We start from the raw sequence: 23,835 nt of genomic DNA on the forward strand, positions 1-23,835 counted from the left end.
GCTAAACTAAAGAGGCAAAGTGTAAAGTATTTGTGCACACACACACACACAGTAATACTGTGATTGCACCACAAAAGTACTCCACACCAGTTTAGAAAAATAACCAATATTTATAAAACACCAAAATGATAAAAATCCAACGTACACAAGATACAAATTTCACAACATTAAATAAAAATGCAGTATTTAGAAATCAATAGCTCCAACTGGGTTATGTGGTCATGCTTGACCAGGGCAAATCCCAAAGTTCAGTCCGACCCTGATGGAGCGTGGGCTAGATACAGGAGTCACACAGACCCTCTGACAGTACATTTGATGTGTCGAAGCTTGGAGGCAATGCATTGAAGGGAGGAAAAGCGCCTCTGTTGAAGGTGATGCGTCATTTCCGATATCGCACAGTGTCGTAGAGGCATTAAGGTCAAAAGCGCTATGCATCAGGCCGATGCGTTCATGTCAAACTACTGGGCTGTAGGCAATGTGTTGGCGCGAAGCCGCCCAGGGCTGGGTATGAGGCGGAGTTGGGGCATCAAAGACAAAGGCGATGCAGTGTACGAGAATCGTCAGCAGCAGTAATGTGGAGGTGCTGCATTGGCAAAGTTGGGGCTGCGTTGTAAGTTGAGGTCGTTGTTTCACGCAGTCAGCAAGCAGTGTCCACTGCTTCGGTGCAGGAAGCCGCGATGTGTCGATATCGCAGGGCAATGCGCAGGTTCAGATCAACACATCTGTGTTGATGCATTGGTTTCTTGGGTTGCAGCAATAAACACTCACTTCCAAGGGCCCACAACTGGATTTGGAACCACTTGGCAGAGCAGGACTCACAGCAGAGGTACCTAGGTGCTGGTAGCAAGATGCAGGTGAAGTCTTTGATATCTGAGAGACTTCAGAAACAGAAGGAAGCCCAACAAGTCCTTGGAGAACCTTTAGAGACACCTGATGTAGTCCAGCCCAGACAAAAAGCAGCAGGCAGCAGGCCAACACAGCAAAGCAAGCACCAAAATGGCAGTCCCTCCTGGCAGCACAGTAGCTTTAGTTTTCTCCTGTTACAATGTACTCAGTTCCAGAAGTGTTCTGAGTATATGGCGCCAGAGGTCCAGTCCATTCCAATACTCATTTTAGCCTTTGAAGTAGATAGACTTCAAAGAAATGTCTTTGTAATTCACAAGATCCTGCCCTTCTCTGCCTTGGCTACAGACTCACTACAGGGGAGTATGCAACCCTTAGTGTGGGCACAGCCCTATTCAGGTGCAAGTGTCAGCACCTCCCTCTCACTCTAGCCCAGGCCTGGGCCAGCCTGGTGATGTGTCATCAGGATGTGAGTGGCACGCTTCACCTCCTTGTGCGTGTGTGACTGTCTAGAGGAATGCACAAAGCCCACTTGTCACCCAACCCAGATGTGTATTCCAGAGACAGGCAGAAGTCACAAATTGATGAAAGTAAGAAAATGTCAACTTTGTAAAAGTGGCATTTTCAGACATGCAAATTAAAAAAACAACTTCACTTAAAGTTGTGTTCTTAAATTGCGAGTCCAGAGACACCAAATTTACCCTTCCTATCTTTTCCTCAATTGGAAGTTACGCTTGTAAAATGTTATCAAGGCAGCCCGAATGTTAAACCATGGGAAAGACAGGCCTTGAAGCAGTGAAACACGGATTTAAGAGTATTTCACTAATAGCACATGTAAAATTGAAAAGTACATGTCTTTCCTTTTAAGTACACTGCATCCTGCCCCTGGGCTGTCCAAGGCCTACTTTAGGGGTGACCATTGTGTAATAAAGGTGGTTTAGGCCTAACGGGTAGGTTAACTTGTCAAGTCGAGATGGCAGTTTACACACAGGCTCCTCAGTAGCAGTCATGAGACATGTTTGAAGAGCTACACATGAGAGTGGCACAATCAGTGTTGCAAGCCCACCAGTAGCATTTGATTTACAAGCCCTGGGCATTTGTAGTACATGGTACTAGGGACTTATCAATATAAGAAATATGTCAATCAATGAGAAACCAAACAGCAGCGGTCTGTGGAGGGAGTTCCGTGGGGCGGAAAGGTGGGGCGGGGGAGGGGCGGAAAGGTGGGGCGGGGGAGGGGCAGGGTGGGGGTACTAAACACCGGAACATGGATAATTGGAGGTAAGTAAACAATTAAATAAATAACACAAATTTCGTAGCGCGCCCTGCATCACAAAATGCGGTGTAGCGCGCGCTACGAACTTCATTTTATTTATTTAATTGTGTACTTACCTCCAATTATCCATATTCCGGTGTTTAGTACACGGAACTCCTTCCACGGACCGCTGCTGAAACCAAATGCTATTAGATGTTAGACACAGAGCACATGTGCTTTAGCACTGCTCAGCAGTTAAAAAGTGCACAAAGTCCTAAAGCCAGCAAAACGAAGTTCAGTACACAGTAAAAACAGAAGGTCAAAAAGCAAGAAAGTCACGGGAAACTGTGCTAAAAGATGCCAGGTCTAACAGAGGCAAAATTAGTTATATGATATGACTCATATAAAGTCTGGCGGGGTCGCCTCTGGTGTGGTAGAGGTCTCACCCCTGCCTGCCTCACACAAGGCCATCCATATTAATTGATCTCTGAGGTGTCAACAGGGATCGTTCTGCCAAAAATACATATTGGTCAATACACAGTGAGAATAATTTTAGCGAAACTGCAGCAATTCTAACCAGACACCATTTCTTATAAGTCAGTTGTAATTTTTTTGTTTAAGCAAAGCTAAAAATATATGATTGTGAAGCACAAAGAGCTTTCACCATACACAAAGGTACCTTTAATAATTTTTTCCTGCCTGGGTCTGCCATGCTTTGCAGGCATGAAAAATGTGAATTGGAAGGCTTGTCCTAAATACTGCAAGCCTTCAGATAAATAGTTGGCAGAAGCCCTCTGGCAGATGGATCTCTGGCCAAAGGTTTCCAAAGGCAGAGCCAGGCGAGGCACAGCGATCAGAAACCTATTAGTTCTCCCACCTCAAGACAGGTACCATGGGTTTGGTGGAGTGAGAACTCTGCCAATTTATGGCTGGGCTACCACTTTGCAAAACCCTAAACAAGGCCCAGCGTGCTTCAAGATTCATAATGTGAATCTCTTTCATGTACCTTCTTCTGTTTTCACATGTTTTCCTCTGTTTATAAATTAATTTAGTTGAACTACTTATCAGTACTTGGGTTGTTTAATTGTCACTACTGTCGCTTACTCAAATAAATCATTTCACATGGACAAAGTGTGTAGCTAAGCTAAAATTTGGATAGGTACAGTGTCTCTTTACAAACTGCCTGTTTTTAGCTTTACGGAATCAGTCACAAACACAATAAAACATTTCAGAGCTTTACATTTGGTGTTTTTTTTTCACTTCAGGCCAATTTAAATGATTCTCAGATCAACACAATCAAAGAAACTCTGCTGACAGCTATTTTGGAAAAAATTAGTTCCAACTTCTCTTCTTTTACGCCGGATGAATGGAAAAAAATAATGCAGGAGGATCTGCTTGAATTATTGGCCAGCTTCAAGGAAAACCAACTTCAGCAACTACCAATTAACATCACTTGTGCCTCTTACCATGAAATGTGAGTATTTGGTTGTCTGCTTCTAAGAGTTGACAGTTGAGATTGAATTACCAGGAAAACAATTCTTGCAAAATATACCTTAGATTGTGGTAGAAAGCAATATTACATTGACATGTCACCAATCTTGGGAAATCCTGCTCTTCAATGATCAAATGCCTCAAAAGTAAAGCATGTGAGGCCAAATAAGAGTTTGGTGGATGGAGTTTAATCTGTCACCATGGCAGAGGACATTACTTCTACCACCCTGAGAGACCTCAGCCTGCTGAATTTAGAGATGTCCGCCGACCCCACGGACATCTTCCTATACTGACAGGAACCACTGTATGGGCAGTTTGTCAATGAAAGAAACATTTGACCGACAGAACCGTCAGCCATGATTGCTGGCTGTCAAACTTTTGAAACGATTTTTGATTTTCAGATACAAACTCCCAAAGTGAGAGTTTGGTTTTGAAACACACACCCACATCCTGAAGTTTTGTCCCAGGATGTGGGGGTCATTTTGCTTTTGTGTTGTCCTTCACTGCCAAGCCATTATTGTCAGTGACAGACAAAAAATAGGGAATTATACCATCATTGCTAAATAGGACAGATGTTTTAATGCCCTTCATCTGACATCACCGATTCCGTTGGGTCTCAGAAGAAAGTAGTCTGTTGATGGTGCCAACAGGGGCTCCGATTACAGAATACTTAAGTTCAGCTTGTCCCTAATTGAGGCAGGCAAACTGAGGGTTTGGCAGGCAGAGTCCTCTGTAACGTTTGTGAAGGAGTACCTAGTCCGTCAAACTATGAGTCAGGCTATATATGTCCCAAGACAAAACTTGTTCAATGTTAGAATTGTATAGCACACTAACTACCAAAGATTCAAGGCAATAAATTGTTTCTGTTTTTGTTAATTTTTTTTTCAGATTGAAGGGATTTGATATGCAGTATGATTTTTTACTGCCTGAAGAAAAAAATAATATCTACAAATTATATATCAGAAAATTCCTATCTCTAGCGGCAGGTAAAACTTGTGTTATTTATTATGTTAAGTAGTAAGATTGCTTTAGAATGTATTAAGACAGCTGATCCCAATTATCTATATCAATAGTTGCTTCTAATGAGTAAAGGATACTGCTTTTGATAAATTTCCTGGAGCTAATTAATGGAGAGATTGCAGGAACTGCATATCTTATGGACTAAAGTAAGTCACCAACGTTCCCAAGCGCCAATGACAACTTTTTCACACTGTTTCAGAAAGTTGGTGCTGCTGTTAACAGTCTCCTGAAATGATTTAACAATTAAATAACAGAACCAACCAGTTGGAAAAACGAATTGATTAAAAGGATAAAGGGCCCGAATTAGAGTTTGGCAGACTGGACTTACTCTAACAGGATGACAGAGTAAAGTAATCTATCGACCTGAAATTTAGACATGTCTGCCGACCCAGCGTGCATCTCTTGCATTGGCAAGAACTGCATGATAGAGCCATATGGTAAACTTTCAATGTATTTTTTTTCTCAAAAACAAAATCCTAAAGATGTATTATGCTTCTGATTTTTTTGCTGTACGTGTGTCCACCACTGATACCTCCTAGAGGTTGTGGCCACCACCAAAAAGGTGCAGGTAGCCGTATATGCTTGTTTATTGGTCCTGAAGAATTGCCATTTAATATAATACAAGGCAAGAAACATGTCGACCTTTTTATCCCTTTAGCACATTTTACTCACATACCTAATGGTGAGAGATGTGCGGATTATTTGATTTTAATCAGGGTGGTGACCATACTTTATTAAAATTGTTTGAAGTGGATCACCTATCCCTGTTTTAGTACACTTACTTTTCACTTCACTTGCACCTACACCATTTATCATAACTAACCTTTTCCCCCCACACACCTCACTCACTGGCGTTTGGAAATAAAGATCTCCGACAGGAAGGCCCCATTGGGTGCCTGATCGGGCATTGCACCGCCGGCCCGATAAGGAGCAAAGACCCGGTGATGAAGCAAGACACCCGCTTGTTGGGTGTGTGAGGGTCTTCTTTTCCAGAAGGAGTAATTTTTACTCCTATTCATCTTATTGTTTTCACAACATCACCCTGGGACCTGGAGTGATTCTAACACACACTGCGTTAATTTTAGGAACTGCATACCCTTTTGTTTACATTGAGTAAAAGTATGGCAGAGTAAATGGATATCTAAGAGGGTGGGTGGGTGAAAAGATGGTAGAGTGAACGAAAAACTGGATGGATGAATGGGTGGCTGGCTAGATGGATGGAAAACTATGTCAGGAACTGGTCCAAACTTAACATCTTAGCATTAAATAAGCAACTTATTAACACTAAGCCCAGATTTTCACTACAGCCTCATCTGGACCAAACCTTCATGCATCAGTGGCTCACTAAGGCTGTTATTATCCTGCCACCTTCCACCAAACTGTCCGTCAGAACTCATCCTTCAGCTCCATGGTGCACTGACATACTCCGATCAGAAAAGAAGCACTGTAAAATCTTAAAAGACTCTGGAAGGAACGCTATAATGAGGAGGCTAAATCTGACTATGTGGTGGCCTTAAAAAGATACCATGCTTTTTGTAAATCAGCACGCGCCACTTTTCACACTGAAGAAATTTCTACTGCCCAACACTGACAGAAGACACTCTTTAAGGTAGTGAAAGAACTATCAGATGCTAGCAACATCTTGCCTGCTCCCCCTCATTCCCAAAGTCAGTGTGACGAGTTAGCCAGATTTTTTTATGCAAAAGGTGGACAAAATTCACTTACAACTGGTTGACGAATCTCTGAACATCAACTCCAACTTATATTTGGATTCATCTGCCACTCTCTCAGTGAAGGCAACTCCTCAAGTAACCAAGCCGGAAGCTGCTGTTAAAAGTAGCACATGGCCACTTATGGATCTTCCATCCTTCTTGACGGCCTTGGACTCCAATAAGTCTGGATCGCCACTGGACCCTTAACCCCCTGCTAAGCTCAGACTATTGGATGCCTCTGGTCTAAATGTGATTTTGGAGATCCTTAATACCTGTGAGGGAGGGAATTGTACCTCAGAAGTGGAAGCATAAGACCAAATATGGCCTAGCGCCGCAATACATTTAGAAACTGGTAACTCCTTACTCGCCCACTGAGATCTTCAAGTTAGGTGCTGTTCTCCATAGCTAGATTTCATCTCACCTGAATGAAGGGTCACTCCTTTTCCAATCTAGGACCCACACTGTGAAACGCCTTGCCTGCCAACCTCAGGAACTGTAATTTCCTACTTGCTTATCGTAAAAACCTGAAAACTTGGTTATTTTAATGACTGATCACGGGACAGCCTATCTGCCACCACCTGCTCCGGGAAACCCCTCGGGGAAGCTGTGCGCACACAAATCGCTTAAAATAAATAAATAAATATGAGAGCATAGATGGGTGGGTGGGTGGGTGGAAGGAGGGGTAATAGGGTAGAAAATAAATGGAAATCTCATATGGAAGGAGGGCAGAGTAAACAGAAACCAGAGATGGTGAATGGATGTCCAGGTGGTTGAAAGGATGGCAACGTAAATGGAAATCAAAGAGGATGAATGGATCTGAGGGTGAAAGGTTGAGGCGTTGTGAATCCTGCACTTTAACAGCTACAGCAGGGGTAGGGTTCTTCATGGACCTCTTTTCTCTGCAACTTGGCAGATAAAAGCTCATAACTAAGATTCAAAGGAAAAAAAAGGATAGGTTGATAGAAAAGGGAAATAAGAATGGAAAAGTGGATACATAAGTGGGTGAAATTATGGATGGATGAGCAAGTGAAAAGATGGGGATGAAAGGATGGATGGATGAAATGGTGAAAGGATGGGTGGGTGAAAAGATGGATGGGTGAGTGAAATGATGGGTCCCTGAAAAGACTGATTGGTGGATTAAATGATGGGGGTGCAAAAGGATGGGCGCGTGGGTGAAAAGATGGTGATGAAAAGGATGGAGTATGATTGAATGAACTGGGTTGGTGAAAGGATGGGGTGAATGAGTGGGCGAGAGGATGGGTGGGTAAAGGGATTAGAGGATGAGTGGATGAGTGGATAAGATGACGAGTAGATGAGTGAATGATAGGATTGCTGAGTAAATGGTAATCTGAGAGGATGGATTGATAAATGGATGGTTGGATGGGTGGGTGAAAGGATGGTACAGTAACTGGTAATCTAAGCACATGGAAGGCTAGACGAATGAAAGGATGGTAGCGTGAATGGAAAATAGAGGTTGGATGTACAGCTGAGTAAATGAAAATCTGAGAGGATGGATGCAAATGGTGGCTTTTGAAGCCTTTAGCTCCATCCTTGCTTCCAAAAGAGAAAAATAGCTGGCCAGCAGAATACAGGTCTCTGGTTCTGGTCATGTTAAAAGCACTATGTGTGCCTGATAGCCAGCAAACGCTTGAGGATTGGTAAAAAAAAGTCAGGTGGACAATCTCATCACAGAGATGGAACTCCAGCCGAAGGAACCAAGAATCCTGAAGAGAACTGTTTCTTTGAATAAACATTAAATAACGTATACATTTGGCCAATGTCATGACCAGTGAAAAATAGCCTTCCAAGTGAGAGGCTTAAGGTAACATGAGGCCAATGGTATCAACATTGCCAGGAGCAGGCTCAGGTCCAAAAGGCCTTGACCAGGTGAAGCTAATTAATATTTTGAACACCCGCTGTGGCCATTGACAAAGACTCCAGAGACCTGTTCTAGTAGGTTACAATGGCTATGGGGTGTGTCCTGCATACATTGGTCTACACCCCTTCTCACACACCAACAAAAAATAGCAAGTTGGTATTTTTCACTGTAAAAAATTAGGTCATTATTTGGGGAAAAATAGAGAAAAAATTATGAGTAACATGTTTTCCATCTGTGCTGTCCTTGAGCAGGAGAAAAAAAGATGCCAGTTGAGCTCTTCTACTGGCAGAGATATGTTCCATGTGAAAGGAGTGTGCCAGCTTGCAGCATCCACAAAAAATTACTCAGGTCCCCACCTGCAGCAGGGAGATCCATGTTAGTGGTCTCCTTCCTCGGGATCTGCTCGATGATTGCTTGCTCAACCCCCCCGCCCCCCCACCTTCAACTAAGAAGCTGTTATAGCACTGAGTAGAGTGGCCAGGTGGGGCAGAGTATTGGGAAGGAGATCTGCAAAGGAAAAGTTAAAGACAATATATATCAAAAGTACACAACTCCGCTGTGTAAGGTAAACACTGTTGTCTCAATGTTATAATACTCCAGAATCAGTGGTTATTCTCTTCTCGGGTATCAGTATCTCTCTGATCTCATTATCAAGAAATCAATTAATCTTCTGTGTTCTAGAATCACACATCAACATGCACTCTCACATGCATGCATTACATAATATCAAGTTTCCCTCTCTTGAACCACCTTATAATGAATGACAGAGTTAACAGCACTCTAATAAACTGTGGAGTAAACTCTCAATCTGCTCCCCTGGTTAAAGCACCAGAGAATAATAACACAACTGTGTTTTCAAACGAGTTTGTAGACCATCACCAATGCATGCTGTGCAATGCGTGTTACAATCCGCTGCAAGTAATTAACTTGATCCCCTCAAATGATACGCAGGCTAAATAAACTCAGGGAAACCAATAATGAGTGCCTGAAACTGGATTGCAGCATGAGACCACTGACTGCTGGCTAAAAGGAGCTTACTGCTGAAGGCTGGGCCAGTCTTTAAATTACATGGAGAACTGGCATGGCTGCTTTCTGCAAAGCAGCTGAGCCAGGAAACACAGGAGGATACTTGAAGAGCATGAGATGCCACTGCGTCATCATCAATGGTAACAGGCGGAGCAAAGAGAGAGGCTAACCGGCTTCCAGGAAGCTACTCTAGCGCGTGCTGGGGTGAGGCTGCTTCTTAAAGTCACAAACCACACACAAGATGGTCGCTGCCCGAGGGCTTCTGGGACTTGCAGTTCATATTCTAAAAGGGTGCTAAAAAGAGAAAAAAAGAGCATACTAGTTCATTAACAGTCTAATACAGCATAATCTCCACACCTTAACCACCTGCGCGCTGTCCATGTCTGCGTATGGGTTTTTCCGCATGGGACTCGTTGTCTAAAATGCATTCTGCAGCACGACAGACCTTAAAGCACTTTCCTACTGATGACAATGAATGCAGTGGTTGGGGCGAGGCCTAAAATGAGCACTGCCTATTAACAATCCGCTTACCCAAACAAAAAAATGAAAACGTGCTGATCAAGTTCTTCAAAAAAGCAAAAAGAAAAGTATTTAGTGGCTGGTGGCAGCATCAAAAGGTTTGCCGTGAGCCTACTGTACGGGGGCGACCTGGAGGGGAAGTGGTAAACGGGCCCCCTGCGCATGCGCACTCCGTTGGTGTGCGGGCATAATTTGATAAGGATCTGGCGCCAGTTAATGACCTTGCTGTAGGCTCAAAATAGGGATACGCAGAAAATGAAATGTTATTGTTATGATTATTGATTATGGAATGTTTAGATTCGGATAGGAATATATTTGTATTAGAGCTATGTTAAGGTTAGCAAAATTACATCTATACCTATCGCACAAGTTACTACTTATGTAACAATATATCTGTAAGAGACATTAGTTAGTGATAGATTCCATACCTTAGAATATTCCCCAGACGTCAGCTTAGCAGTACCCCTGCACTCCAGTAGGTGGCGCCGTGCGGCTCCGCGCCCGTCACTGGCGTCGTGCACGCCGGGACGGCGTCACGAAGGCTACTTAGGCACCACCCATGTGCGCTGACGTCTGTTCTGTACACAACTTTCCGCGCCGAAACGCAGAGTCATGCGAGAAACTGACCTTTGGTGCATAAAACTAGGGCCCTAAAAGGGGATGACCTCAACCCTAGTAATCAGTTCGCAGAATGGGGAGGATGGGTGAGGCGGTAAGGAATCTATCACTAACTAATGTCTCTTACAAATATATCGTTACACAAGTAGTAACTTGGGCATCTGAAAGAGACACGTTAGTGATAGATTCCTTACCTTAGAATAGATACCCCAGCAATACCAACCCCGGCGGTGGGTCTGCGAACAAGATTACACCAGAAAGTCACGGAGCACAGAACGGCCAAAGAAGCCGTCTCTCTCCGGACCTGACTGTCAAGCCAGTAGTGTTTGGTAAACGTGTGCAGCGAGGCCCACGTAGCTGCCTGACAAATATCCTGCAAGGGGACACCGCGTCCCAAGGCAGTAGTGGCTGCAGTTGCCCTGGTCGAATGGGCACGCAGACCCACAGGAGGCTCCTTCTTGGCCAAGGAGTCACATGCTTTGATGCACAGAATGACCCACCGGGAGATGGTCCATTTGTGCACCGCCCGACCTCTTTTGGCGCCCACGTAACCAACAAAGAGCTGATCATCCACCCGGAACTGCTGTGTACGCTGCAGATAGAATGCAAGAGCACGTTTAGGGTCCAGACGGTGGAGCCACTCCTCTTCCCGTGAAGGATGCGGAGGCGGAAAAAAGGTGGGCAAAGTGAAGGTCTGCCCAATGTGGAAGGGCGTGACAACCTTTGGCAAGAAAGAAGGATGTCTCCTCAGAACCACCTTGTCCGGATGAACAGAAAGGAAAGGAGGTTTGGAAGAAAGAGCCTGGAGCTCACTCACCCACCTGACAGAGGTGATAGCTACCAGGAAAGCCGACTTGAGAGTAAGAAGACGTAAGGGACAGTTATGAAGGGGCTCAAAGGGAGAGCACATCAGAAAAGTCAAGACAAGATTCAAGTCCCACTGAGGCATTATGAAGGGCACAGGTGGGAACGCATGCGTAATGCCCTTAAGAAAATGGTTAACAACCGGGGACTTAAAAAGAGAAGGCTGATCAGGAAGCCGTAGTAAGGCAGAGATAGCCGAAAGATAACCTTTAAGAGTGCCCAGAGCAGAGCCCTGCTGGTCCAAAGAAAGAAGGAACAGGAGAACCTCAGAAAGAGGGGCAGAAAGGGGATCCACAGTCTTCGCTGTGCACCATGCCACAAATCTGTTCCACCTACAGGCGTACACCGTTTTAGTGGAGGGACACCTGGCTGCCAAGATGACATCACAGACTTCGGGAGGAAGATCAAAAGGTGTCAACTGTCACCGCTCAATCTCCAAGCATGGAGGTGGAGGCTGGACAGGTTCGGGTGGAGGACCGTCCCCTGCTGCTGCGACAGAAGATCCTCCCGAAGAGGCAGAGGGATCGGGGGATCGATGCTCATACTGAGTAGCTCGGGATACCATACTCTTCGAGCCCAGTCCGGAGCCACAAGAATAACTTGGGCCCGGTCGCGCCTGATTTTCTTCAGCACTCTGGGCAAAAGTGGTATAGACGGAAAGGCGTACAACAGACCGCAGCTCCACTCGAGACGAAAAGCGTCTGCGAGCGAGTGCCGCCTTGGAAATTCCAACGCGCAGAACTGATGACATTGCTCGTTCTCTTCGGTGGCGAATAGATCTAACCAAGGCTCTCCTCATTGCAGAAAGAGACCTTGCGCCACGTCCAAGTTCAGACGCCACTCGTGATCCACCATGCACCGGCGGCTGAGTTCCTCCGCCCTGACGTTCAGAGAACCTGTCAGGTGTTGAACCACCATGGTAATGCCTTGATGTCCCAGCCACGTCCAGAGGCGCAGAGCCTCCTGACAAAGGGTCCACGATCCCATCCCGCCCTGTTTGTTGCAATACCACATGGCGGTCGTGCTGTCCATGAACACCTGCACTACACTTCCCCGGACAGAGGGAAGGAATGCCTTCAGTGCAAGCTGGATCGCTCGCAGCTCCAGAAGGTTGATATGGAGTCGGTACTCCGCCGAAGACCAGAGGCCTCTGATATCCGCCTCCCCATGTGGCCTCCCCAGCCCAGGAGGGATGCATCCGTCACTACCGTGTGCTCTGGTTGGGGAAGGGAGAGGGATCTGCCATTGACCCAATCGCGATTCGTGAGCCACCACTGCAATTGCTGTGCAGTGCCCTCCGAGATCTGGACATGATCGGACAGGTTGCCCTGATGCTGCGCCCACTGGAACTTCAGGTCCCACTGCAGAGCCCGCATATGCCATCTGGCATGCGGCACCAGCAGGATGCAGGAGGCCATCAGGCCCAGAAGCCGGAGGGACACCCTGACCGAAACCCGGGATAGAGGCTGAAAGAGCGGAACCATAGCCTGAATATCCCGGACTCGCTGTTTGAGAGGTTAAACCCGAAACAGCGTCGAATCCAGGACCGCTCCGATGAAAGGGAGCTTCTGAGAGGGATTCAGGTGTGACTTCGGCACATTGATGGAGAACCCCAGCAGATGCAGGAGGTCGGCCGTAGTCTGGAGGTGGGAGACAACTGCCTGGGGCGAACCCGCCTTCAACAGCCAGTCATCGAGGTAGGGGAAGACTGACACCCCTGACCTGCGCAGATGAGCTGCGGCCACCGTCATCACCTTTGTGAACACCTGAGGGGCGCTGGTAAGGCCGAAGGGGTGCACGGCAAAGTGAAAATGCTCCTGGCCGACCATGAACCGCAGGTAATGCCGGCGGGCCGGCAGGACGGGAGTGTGAAAATAAGAGTCCTGCAAGTCCAACGCTACCATCCAGTCTCCAGGGTCCAGGGCAGACAGGACCTGAGCTAGAGTCAGCATCTTGAACTTCTCCTTCCAGAGGAAGTGATTGACGTCCCCGGAGGTCCAAGATGGGGCGCAGGCCCCCCTTGTCCTTCTTGGGGACCAGGAAGTAGTGGTAATAGCAACTACTCCCTACTTCTTGATCGGGAACGTACTCGATGGCCCCCTTGGCCAGGAGGGCCGTGACTTCCTGACGGAGAAGAGCCAAATGATCCACCGACATGCGGTGGTACCGAGGTGGCATGGCTGGAGGGGAGGACAGAAATGGAAGCGAGTAACCTTGGCAGATTATCTGCAGCACCCACTTGTCCGACGTAATCTCGTGCCAGTGGTGGAGGTGGAGGCGAGCCCTGCCACCCACTGGCGTGGGGTGCCCCCTGAAGCTCGGATTAGGAAGGTTTCAAGGTGGAAGCGGCAGGGGTGGAAGTGGACTGCCCCACACGCTGGTTACTAGACCCGGCCCTGCGGAACCCACATCCGTGGCCTTGCTGAGACTGGTTCTGCACAGGCTTGCTGGAAGAGCGCGCCTGGGTACCCCTGCCCTGGCCATGAAAGGAACTAAACCTCGTTGTGGCAGGAGTATTCGAGGAAAGACCCAAAGACTTGGCCATGGCACGAGAGTCTTTAAATCACTCCAGGGCATTGTCAGCCTTATCACTAAAGAGGCAGGAGCCATCGAAGGGCATGTCCATGAGCGAGCTCTGGACATCGGGTGAGAAGCCAGTGGAACGCAACTAGGGGTGGTTCCGCAATGCCACCGTCGTGGAAATCACCCTGCCCAACGAATCAGCTGTGTCCAAACCACACCTGATGGCAAACTTCGCCACATCCTTGCCCTCCGCAATTGCTTGGGAAAGGACAGCCTGGACCTCCTCAGAGCACTGAGGCAGAACCTCGCCACCGAATCCCACACTGCGTGGGAGTAGCGTCCCAATAAGCAGGCGGTAGTAACCGATCTCAACCCCAAACTGGCTGAGGAGAACAACCTCTTGCCATATTGGTCCAGCCTCTTAGAGTCCTTGTCTGGCGGAGCCGAGGGAAAGGCACTCTGCGATGTTGAGGCCTGAATGACCAGGATCTCAGGCATGGGGTGAGTGGTGAAGAAGGTGGGATCACAGGCGCCGGGCGATGACGCCTAGCGACGTTTTTATCCACCGGCGCTCCCGAGGCCGGTCGCAACCAAGTATCCAAGAGGACTTCGGTAAGGGCCCCATTGAAAGGGAGCAGCGGCTCCGACCACGTAGACGCCATCTGGAGCACCTCCGTAAGGAGGTTGGTCTTAAGGGCCACCGTAGGGAGGTTGAGGTGGAGAGCCTCCGTGGCTCGACGCAGCACCATAGTGTAGGAAGCGCCCTCCTCCATAGTAGGCAGAGGCGAGGCAAACCCAGAGTCAGAAGACACATCAAGTTCACCCGCGTCTTGACGGTCATCCACCCAATCCTGCTCGGAGTCACATTGCCATGCAAGAGGGTCTTCGGATCCGTCCCAGTCCTCATCCGGCTCCGGGGTAGAAGGAGCCGGTCGTGGCGGCAGGACCGGAACCGGAGAGGGGGCCAGCGGCACCAGGAGCGGCGCCAGGAGTGGCACCGGCCGGGGCCGAACTGGAGCCCCATCCCAATGAGGATCCCAGGTCGGAACGAAATGGTCCGAGAACCAAGGCAGGGGCGGGATAAACGGCACCCAGTGCGGTGCCTGTGGCGGAGCCAGGTGCGGCGCTGGGGCCGGAGCCAAGGGCAGCGCCGGGGCTGGAGCCAGCGGTGTTGCACATTGTGGCACCGGGGCCGGAGCCAGGGGCACTGGATCCAGTGGCTCCGGGGCTGGCGCCGGAGGCGGTGCTGCCGGGTCAACAGGTTCTGGACACGGGGCTGTGGGGACTGCATGCGCACCGTCGGGAGCCCGAGGCCTAAACAGGCGGTCCAAGGCAGCAAGAAGTTTCTTGCTGCTGTTCGGGAGTCGCCAACGGACCCGAGTAGAGCGGGTAGGCCGCGGGACTCCCAGGCTCCAGAGGAGCCACAGGGGCGGAGCCCCTGTCCCCCACATCCACCTCCGGGGAGCGACGGGGGTACGTCAGAGAGCGAACACGCTTCTTCGACTTCTTCTTATGGCATCGCTTACCGGAATCTGAAGGTGAAGACATAGAGTCCGAGGAGCGACGGCTGCGGTCCTGCAAGCAGTCCCGCGAACGGCCCCTAGACCCGGAGCGGCGGCGAGAGGAGTACCGGACCTCCAGCAACTTCCGGCAATGCCTTCGGGGCCATTGCACGGCAGTCCCGACAATCCCGGGAGTCGTGGTCGGTCTCCAGGCAGTAGAGGCAGACATCATGGGGGTCCGCCACCGACATATTACAGTAGCACGACCCGCAAGTCTTAAAGCCGGGCATCCCTATGTGCACCAGGAGACAAGAGAAGAAGACAAAAAGTCTCAAAAAGTGGTAGAAAATTGACCGAGGTACGTGCTCAATCCGGATCTGCGCTTTCGGCGTGGAAAAAGAAAGAACTGACATCAGCACGCATGGGTGGCGCCTAAGTAGCCTCCGTGACGTCGTCCCGGCGTGCACGACGCCTGTGACGGGCGCGGAGCCGCACGGCGCCACCTACTGGTGCGCAGGGGTACTGCTAAGCAGAAAACTTTCCGGATCCAGACTGACACCTGGGGAATATTCTAAGGTAAGGAATGTATCACTAACGTGTCTATTTCAGATCAAGTAATCAATGTAATGGTTTTTCTGCGTATTGTTTAAATATTACAATTAAAATTGTTGATTGAATTTTATGTTAATAAATACGGCCGGGGGTATAACAACTCCCTAATCCAAAAATGTCCTTGTGCTAAGCGTGTTACTGTCTTAGTATTGATAAGGGAGGAGGGGGTCTAGGCAGTACCTGGCCATATGAGCACTGCCCGTTAACAATATGCTTACCCAAACAAAAAAATGAAAATGTGCTGATCAAGTTCTTCAAAAAAGAAAAGTATTTAGTCACTGGTGGCAGCATCAAAGGGGTTGCCGTGAGCCTACTGTAAAAGTTGTCCCATAAGGCCGAGGAGCTACTTTAAAAATTAGCATATTTGATGTGTGGTGTCCAAGGGCAGCTGGGGCGGTGCCAAAAGAGTAGGCTGGTTTTGGGGGGCCATCCAATACCCTAAATTCCTTAATTGAAATATTGATCTGCCACATTTAGTCTCCTAGGTGATCATGAGATAACCCGCAGAGCTGTTCAGCCCACTGCAGAAATTACTGGAGTTAAGAGTTTTGGTTTTTATGGATCTGAGTGTTGCATGGACTTTTGCTTTTAGGTTCTGCAGTTGTTTTACAGCCAGCCTAAAAGTAAAAGAAATAACTCTTTCTCTGTCAAATCTTGAATATTAAAATTATAATTGAAATGCACATTGTTAATAGTCCATTCCAATGTGTATTGATAAATATAATTGAAAATGTTTACCTCTTGAAATGTTTTAATATGATTGCACTATGTTTAGACTATCATTTTGCATTTAAATTGTTTTGATGACACCTGGACAAAGCCAATACGTCTGGCTTTTAATAAATTCACCCACTACGTTATCTTAGGTATAAGCGTTTTTAGGGTTCAGGGCTTATTGGTATGCAGAACATTAGATGTGCCTCCAGCCTACGGAGTCTATGGTACACTTACGAGGTTACTTGACCTGTGGGACCTTTCACTAGTGTGTGACCACTGTTGGTTGTGAAGACCTTTACAGGATGTCACCATAGCATGTTCTATTAAATAGCATGTGTAATAAAGTACTTATCCATTTCTGCAAAAAATCTCTGACTGGAGAGTAATGTATTAAGTGTTTTTGTGGATATGAGTCTCTATCCCAGAGGACCTTTCCTGAGTAAGCCTTGGAGGGGTCTGCCTCGCCATCTCAAGAATTTAGGGCCATATGTAGGAAGCCAAATACCGGTCGGTAACGGCCGATTTTTGGTAAATATACCGTTACCGACCGGTATTTTGGCTTTTGCTATGTAGGGGGCACATTTCAGGATTCGGTAATTTACCGAATCGGTAAAATTACCGAATCGGTAATTTTACCGATTCGGTAAATACCGAATCCTGAAATGATATGTAGGGGGAGTGTCTCGTTGGTGTGGGGATTCGTTATTTACCACCAACTAAAAGTTGATGGTAAATGACGAATACCTGTGAAAAAGCATTTTTTTGCAATTTGAAGTGTGCAATGTGGCAGACATACATGCCCTTAGGGCATGTATGTGCGCCACATGTGCACACATGGACGAATCAGGGGTGCAACAGGGTGTCAATGTGACACCCTGCCACCCATGATGATGCCTCCCCCATTACCGATTCGGTATTTACCGAATCTGTAATGGCAACTGGCTTCCCATTCATTCCTATGGGCCTCCAGGCCCATAGGAATGAATGGGAAGCCAGTTGCCATTACCGAATCGGTAAATACCGATTCTAAAATACCGACATATACCGAATCGGTAATTATTTACCTACATTACATTTACCGATTCATAAATACCGAATCGGTAAAATTCGGTATTTAAGAATCGGTAAATGTAATTTACCTACATATGGCCCTTAGTGCTGAAAAGAGGTACTTTGTTCTCAGTAAGGGTGAAGGAAATGGCCCAAATAGGGTAACTCAAGACCACCGTTCAGCCTTCCATACCAAAAGAAGAGTCGATCAGACAGTAGAGAATACAAACCAATATCTATTTATTTAGGTACACTCAGAGTGGAGCCCAGTCTGCCCAGCCACTCAGGAGTGCTGCAGAGGGACTGACTTCAACAAGCATAATGATACATTATGTACACTTCGAAACCAATAAAAGCACGGCCACCATGGAATTTTCCAAGCTGATGCAGCTGGACAGTAAATTACAAGGAGAAAGTTTCTCTAAGCTCTGCGTAGCATGGTGGAGTATTTTCAACACTTCGTGGAGCTCCACGTACTGTGACTCTACAAAATCCGCCCTGGCCTACTAATAATCGCAGGTAGCAAGAAGGATTTAGGGAAGTTCATCTCAAACTGGAAAAAAGGAGCAAGGACGTACACAGTCTCTGCCTTCATTCTGCTCTATTCAAAGCAATCATCAACATATGAGTGGCTATATCCATACTACAACGGGGTCCAACAATAACATAAGGTAACACTGAGGCCAATTGGCTGGTAATGTTGACTTCCTAAAATAAAATAAAGTACCTCCTATTTCCTACAGGACCTAGAGATGTCCCTATGGTATGCAGAGCACATTTATTTGTTGTTTGAGATACTTATGAACACTTGGACCAAAGCCAGAATATTGAGGTTCTGAAGGGAGAGAAATTAGCTTAGATGATAGATGTCTAAAATTGAGTAGAACCCTGATTCCTAGCTCCTTATACGGAGTATAAGTAAGATTCTAGGACATCAGAAGGTTCAGGATTTAAACTCTTGCTGAGCATAATCTCTGCAGAAAGAGGTGTACCTGTCAAACTCTTGCCACAGCTTTCCTTGACAGCATTAGTTTTACACTGTCTCGGGAAGAAAGCATTTGTGCAATTTCCACCTGTATGTATCCATTTTACCTCCCTCTCATGTTGGAGAATGGTTGTCTTTACACCTGGAGATGTTATTGGCAAAGTCAGCAAATGAGAGGACAGTGGCCCATCTGCCATGCTCCTGTGATGCAGTTTGGCAAATGAATGCTACCATAGCATGCTTAGGGTTCCCTATCACTGTGGTGGCGAATTTCTTGGCAACAGTGCTTCCACCATAATGTTAGGTAGGCTCAAATTGGAATTGTTTTTTTTTTAGATACAACCCCCTAACCCTTGTCTGGCAATACGAGAAAGGAATATCCCTGGTGTAGTGGAAGGTTTCTCCCTGAATGTGGCTATCATTGTTTTTTGTTCTGTTTCAAGCACAATGCTTTTTATGAAGCCAAGAGAACAAACCTGCTTATAGCCTGATTCTAAGTGGTGTGGAGGTTCCAGGACTGTTAAGTGGGTGAACCTGTGGTGGTCAGCCTACAGCAAAGCCTCTTGATAGGAAATCAAACTCAGGCTCCATTTTTGAAAACTAAGCCATCTCCCACTGCTCAATCAGGCAGGATCGCAATTAGGGGGGCACACATCATTTGCCATACCTCTGCACATTTCTAAATGAGCCCCCATAATCTTGGTTGATCTTAGATAAAAAGTCTGCAGTGCCTGCTACATTATGGCAATTGTCCAAGAAACATTCATACCACAGGCTGAGAGAAACGCTTCCTCCAAATCAAAGAATAGAATCCTGATGGAGGACCTGTTGCTTAACAGTAGGACTAATAGTTCTTGGACTATGATTTGCTGTTTCATACATATAGATATAGGAATAATATGCCAGCTGCATCAGGCTTACACAGACAGCACTACCAAAGCCTTGGCCATGAGTAGATTTTGTTGGTATGCAGGTTTCTATGATCGCCGGTTGCATTCTCTAGTCACTATTCACATCCCTTACTGAGTTATGTGGAAGAAGAAGGCTTGGGAATTGTATAAACCGATGTATTGCCCATCCTTGAAAGGCCAGTTGTACTGATTGGGATCCAGACCTAGAGGTGAATAAAGACAGGCTATGCAAGTAAGAACAGTGAGGCTGGTCCTTGGGTCTTGAAAGCTTCACCAGAGTTGCAAGAACTTACGTGGGAAAGCTGCTGAAATCAGTCAGTGTCCCATTATGCATGGTTTAAAGAACTAGAAATTAGTTATAAGCTTCACATGCACAAGAAAAACAATGATGGTGGAACAAAACAGCAGCCAAATATGATTGAGCGATCAAGGATAGTCTGTGCCATGCTTCGATATTAGAAACTTATTGAGATTGAAAGAAAAAATTTCTGATTAATAATACTCCCCAAAAGAAAGAACTGTTGAAGACACACATATACTTAAGGATAGGGTTGAGTAGAACGCGATGCATATATGCATGTCATGCACTGATGTGTAAAATTGACCACTTATCCACAACAGAATCAATTTGTGTAAGGTGTTGACGACATGATAATAGGAAAGTGTCATAGTGTAGAAGTAATGTTAATATTATGTACAAATCTACCACAGACCAAATCAGACACACAATATCCTTCATCATCAGCAGCAAAAACGGTACTATTGATGATGGTGCCAGATTTATTGTTTTTGTTTTCGCAACAGCTACAGATAACTTGTGCAAAAGAACTGAAGCTGATGCAAACATTATGCTATTATCTTTCAAAAGAAGAGACGAAATTAGGGTGTTTCAGAATGTAAACGTTTTTACAGGACTAAAGTCAATCTTTAATGCATCTCTATTTCAGGCACAGGCATCGCTTGTGATGCATCAGGTATTACATCATGGCTGAAGGAAAACCTAATGCATTTCATTCAGCAATCTAACATTGAAGATCTTGCACAGTTCAACAGAAATCTTAACAAGGTAGGCCCTTTGAAATATACCTTCAAACATTAGAAGAAATACATGAATTTACATTTTTGAGTATGAAATTATGTTTTGCAATGATATCCACTGAAGGATAAATCAAAAATAAGACTCTTTCAACACTGAATTCATTCAAGATTCAAATGTGAAATTCACTGCTCTTTATTTTCTCTAGGTGTTTATACCCAGTAATCTTACAGCAGAGGAGCTGGCTGAAATAACCATATATGTGGATGAATTTAAAAATGAAACATTAAAAACATTAATTCTGGGTCAAATCTTGCACTTTGACAACAATGAAGTATTTTTGCAGTATCTTAGCGCTTTAAAGATGACTATTTGTCTCGTAAGTATTGTATTATTCACACAGGGTGTATCAATATTTTAAAAATAGCCTCATTTCTAAGTGACATGGTGCGTCTCATCCAAAATCACTATTTATTTTTAAAGTTTGTGAACAGAGTGTTGAAGTAATCAACCCTCCTCAACAACCCAAATAGAAATTAATAATACCCTTTCTAAAATGTTTTTTGTTTTCAGCTATAAATCATTATCTTCTAAACATAATTCTACTTCTCATCACAAGCATTTGTCACTGATAAATATTTTTTGCCTTTCACAGAGCTCAACCCCATCTACAAATGTGACTTTGTGTAATGCGTCTGCTTTCTTCACACTTTCAACTCAAAAAGAGTTTTTGAACAACACTTTATCTGCACTCAACATGGACTGGTGCTTGAAAAATATGAATGAATGGGTCAGACTTTTCCAGATTGTCATTGAACTATTTCTGAGGGTCATAGATGAATCCGATCTATCACGATTACCACTTAATATAACATGTGAAGGCTACCAAACAATGTAAGTAAAAGTCATCAAAGCCAACTTTTAAATATCTGCAATTAAAAGTGAATGGATTGGTTTTCTATTTAGTACTCAATATTTTCTTTTTTCTCTTTAATTAATGACTACAGAATAAAACAGCTGAGCGATGTAGTCCTTGAACTCGATGTCAATAACAAACGTGCCATTTACGAATTCAGTGAAAAATACCTTTCTCAACAGTTTGACAAAGCAGGTACACATGTTTTAATTGCAATATGAAGCTTTAAACTTTATTGCTGCAGGGCGTAAAGTACAACATCTTTATTCTCACACCCAGAATTACAGATATTATAGGCCGCAGTACTTCTGGGATACTCCAATACCGCTGTATTCTAGGTGGGACCTTTAGCGCACACTTATGATTGAGATATTACTATAGGAACCTGCATTGAAAAAACAATTTTTGAATGAAATTCTCTATTATGTTCCTATTGAATATTCTCTTAGTGAATAAAAAAATGTATTGTCACCTAATGGTGCACTTCAAGAAAATTGTTAAAGTGACTTTCATGATTCTCTGCATGTGTAAATTACTGATATCAGAAACTAAAATATATCTACCCAAGGTAATGAAAGAAGCGAAAATACACCCATTTAAAAAGATGAGGATGTTACAAGAAAAAGTAGTCTGAAGCTAGACAGATGATAGTAACTCACTTTCCACATAAGAAGTTCTCTAAAATGTATTGATTAATGCTCAGCAAAATATAATTTTATTAATCTACAACGGAATACGGTAAAATACCAGTGCAACTCGCTATCACACTGCAAGTGTGGGTCATACAGGTAATTAGTAAACTTCTTCACATGTGGGCCTGACATAGAAGGTTAGATTTAGATGGTGTCTCCTTTGTAAAAAATATGATGTGAACATTACGTTGGATTTGCATAAAAAAAAGTATTCAAATAGTCCCCTGAATCACAAAGTCCAAAACGGACAGTTCAGTGGCTGGCAAAATCTGTTATTGACATAGGTGGATTTTCGACCAACTTTAGTTTTGAGAGTTCTTTATTTTGGCACATTTGAGATATACATCAGCACAACTGACTTAGCAAAACTATAGAGCAGCAGTTAAATATTCTGCTCTCATTACAAATTCATCACAATGCCTTAACACCTGTTATTCAATGCTTAATGAAACCTTTCTTTTGTTTAGGCTCTGCATGCGCATCAAATACAAACGGAACAAAGGAATGGCTAGTGAAGAATTTGGGTGCCTTCTTCTCATACGCTTCAGTCTCGAAACTTATAGCCCTGTACCCCAATCTAAGCATAGTAAGTGGTGAAGCTGAAAAACATATCTGTTTGCCACACAGTTTTACTAGTAGCAAATGGGTTGTCTGAAGTCTTTTCTCACTACATCATTCTTTTCATTTCCTTTCTTGTATGTCACCATCTTTATTCGGGGCAGGATCAGTAGCTTAAATTAGCAGGATTTTTCTAGCATTGATACCAGCACTATATGTTTCTTGGAATAAGAATAATAGTGGTTCTCAAGTCAACTTACACGCTTTTATAAAAGAATGGCAAGACGTTTAGACGGGAGCACTTTCTGGAACACAAAGTAGATGCATTTGAAGTTTCTATTTTAAATACACTCAAGGGAATTTGTTTTAAATCTGAAATCAGCCTGGTATCATACTGACTCCAGAAACTATGTATATATGTTAATAGATGAATTTTATGTAAAGTTATTTGCTTCTAAGCTTGCTACATGCTAGAGTCCTGCAGTTTCACCATCGTATGCTTATTTTTGTCATATTCAGGAGGTGCTTACTGGAACTCTATCACCAAATGAAACAGCTGTGCTCTTGACGAAACCAGAAGTCATCAACAACTCTACACTGCTAAAGCAAATACTTAGCCTTGTGACACCAGATAAAGTCACAGTGTATTTGGAAAATATCCTGTCTGCTTCTGAAAAGGTATGGAAACGTATTCAATGACATCAACTTAAGGCACAACATAAAATAGTGGGCTAGTAAAAACACGAATTGTTTGTAGTTGACATATGAACCCAAACAATGAATGACAATGGGGGATGAAACCTTTTGTAATTGAAACAATGTCACAAAGCCATGATATGATGAAGATGACTGTGTGGTTAACAGGTAAAAAGCAACCACCAATAGAAAGGGGTTCTGCAGTTCTACCATTGTAATCACCATGGGACAAACATAACCAAGAGTTGAGCAGTGCATATGAAGAGAGAGAATCATGGATTGAAGGTGTTCCACAGAGGTCATCTCAAATTGCTCACTTAGTTTGAACATTAATCCTCCTGCAAGTATATTACATCAACTAATATGTAGACACCAGAGGCAAGCAGGAGAAGTTCATGGTAAAGATATTA

At 45.0% G+C, this 23,835-nt stretch overlaps 1 protein-coding gene across 1 annotated transcript in view; it reads left to right on the forward strand.

Annotated features, from left to right (window-relative positions):
• Positions 1-9,281: 9,281 nt before the first annotated feature.
• LOC146796679 (uncharacterized) overlaps positions 9,282-23,835 on the forward strand; it is a 482,771-nt gene continuing 468,217 nt past the window's right edge. Inside the window, exons 1-7 of the mRNA XM_085631367.1 lie at positions 9,282-9,366; positions 20,475-20,593; positions 20,772-20,942; positions 21,219-21,457; positions 21,571-21,674; positions 22,639-22,757; positions 23,249-23,407. Of these exons, the coding sequence (XP_085487493.1) occupies positions 9,282-9,366; positions 20,475-20,593; positions 20,772-20,942; positions 21,219-21,457; positions 21,571-21,674; positions 22,639-22,757; positions 23,249-23,407 (996 nt within the window). The remainder of the gene's footprint in view (positions 9,367-20,474; positions 20,594-20,771; positions 20,943-21,218; positions 21,458-21,570; positions 21,675-22,638; positions 22,758-23,248; positions 23,408-23,835) is intronic.

This window comes from Triturus cristatus, chromosome 10 (genome assembly GCF_964204655.1).
Source record: "Triturus cristatus chromosome 10, aTriCri1.1, whole genome shotgun sequence".
Lineage (NCBI taxonomy): Eukaryota > Metazoa > Chordata > Amphibia > Caudata > Salamandridae > Triturus > Triturus cristatus.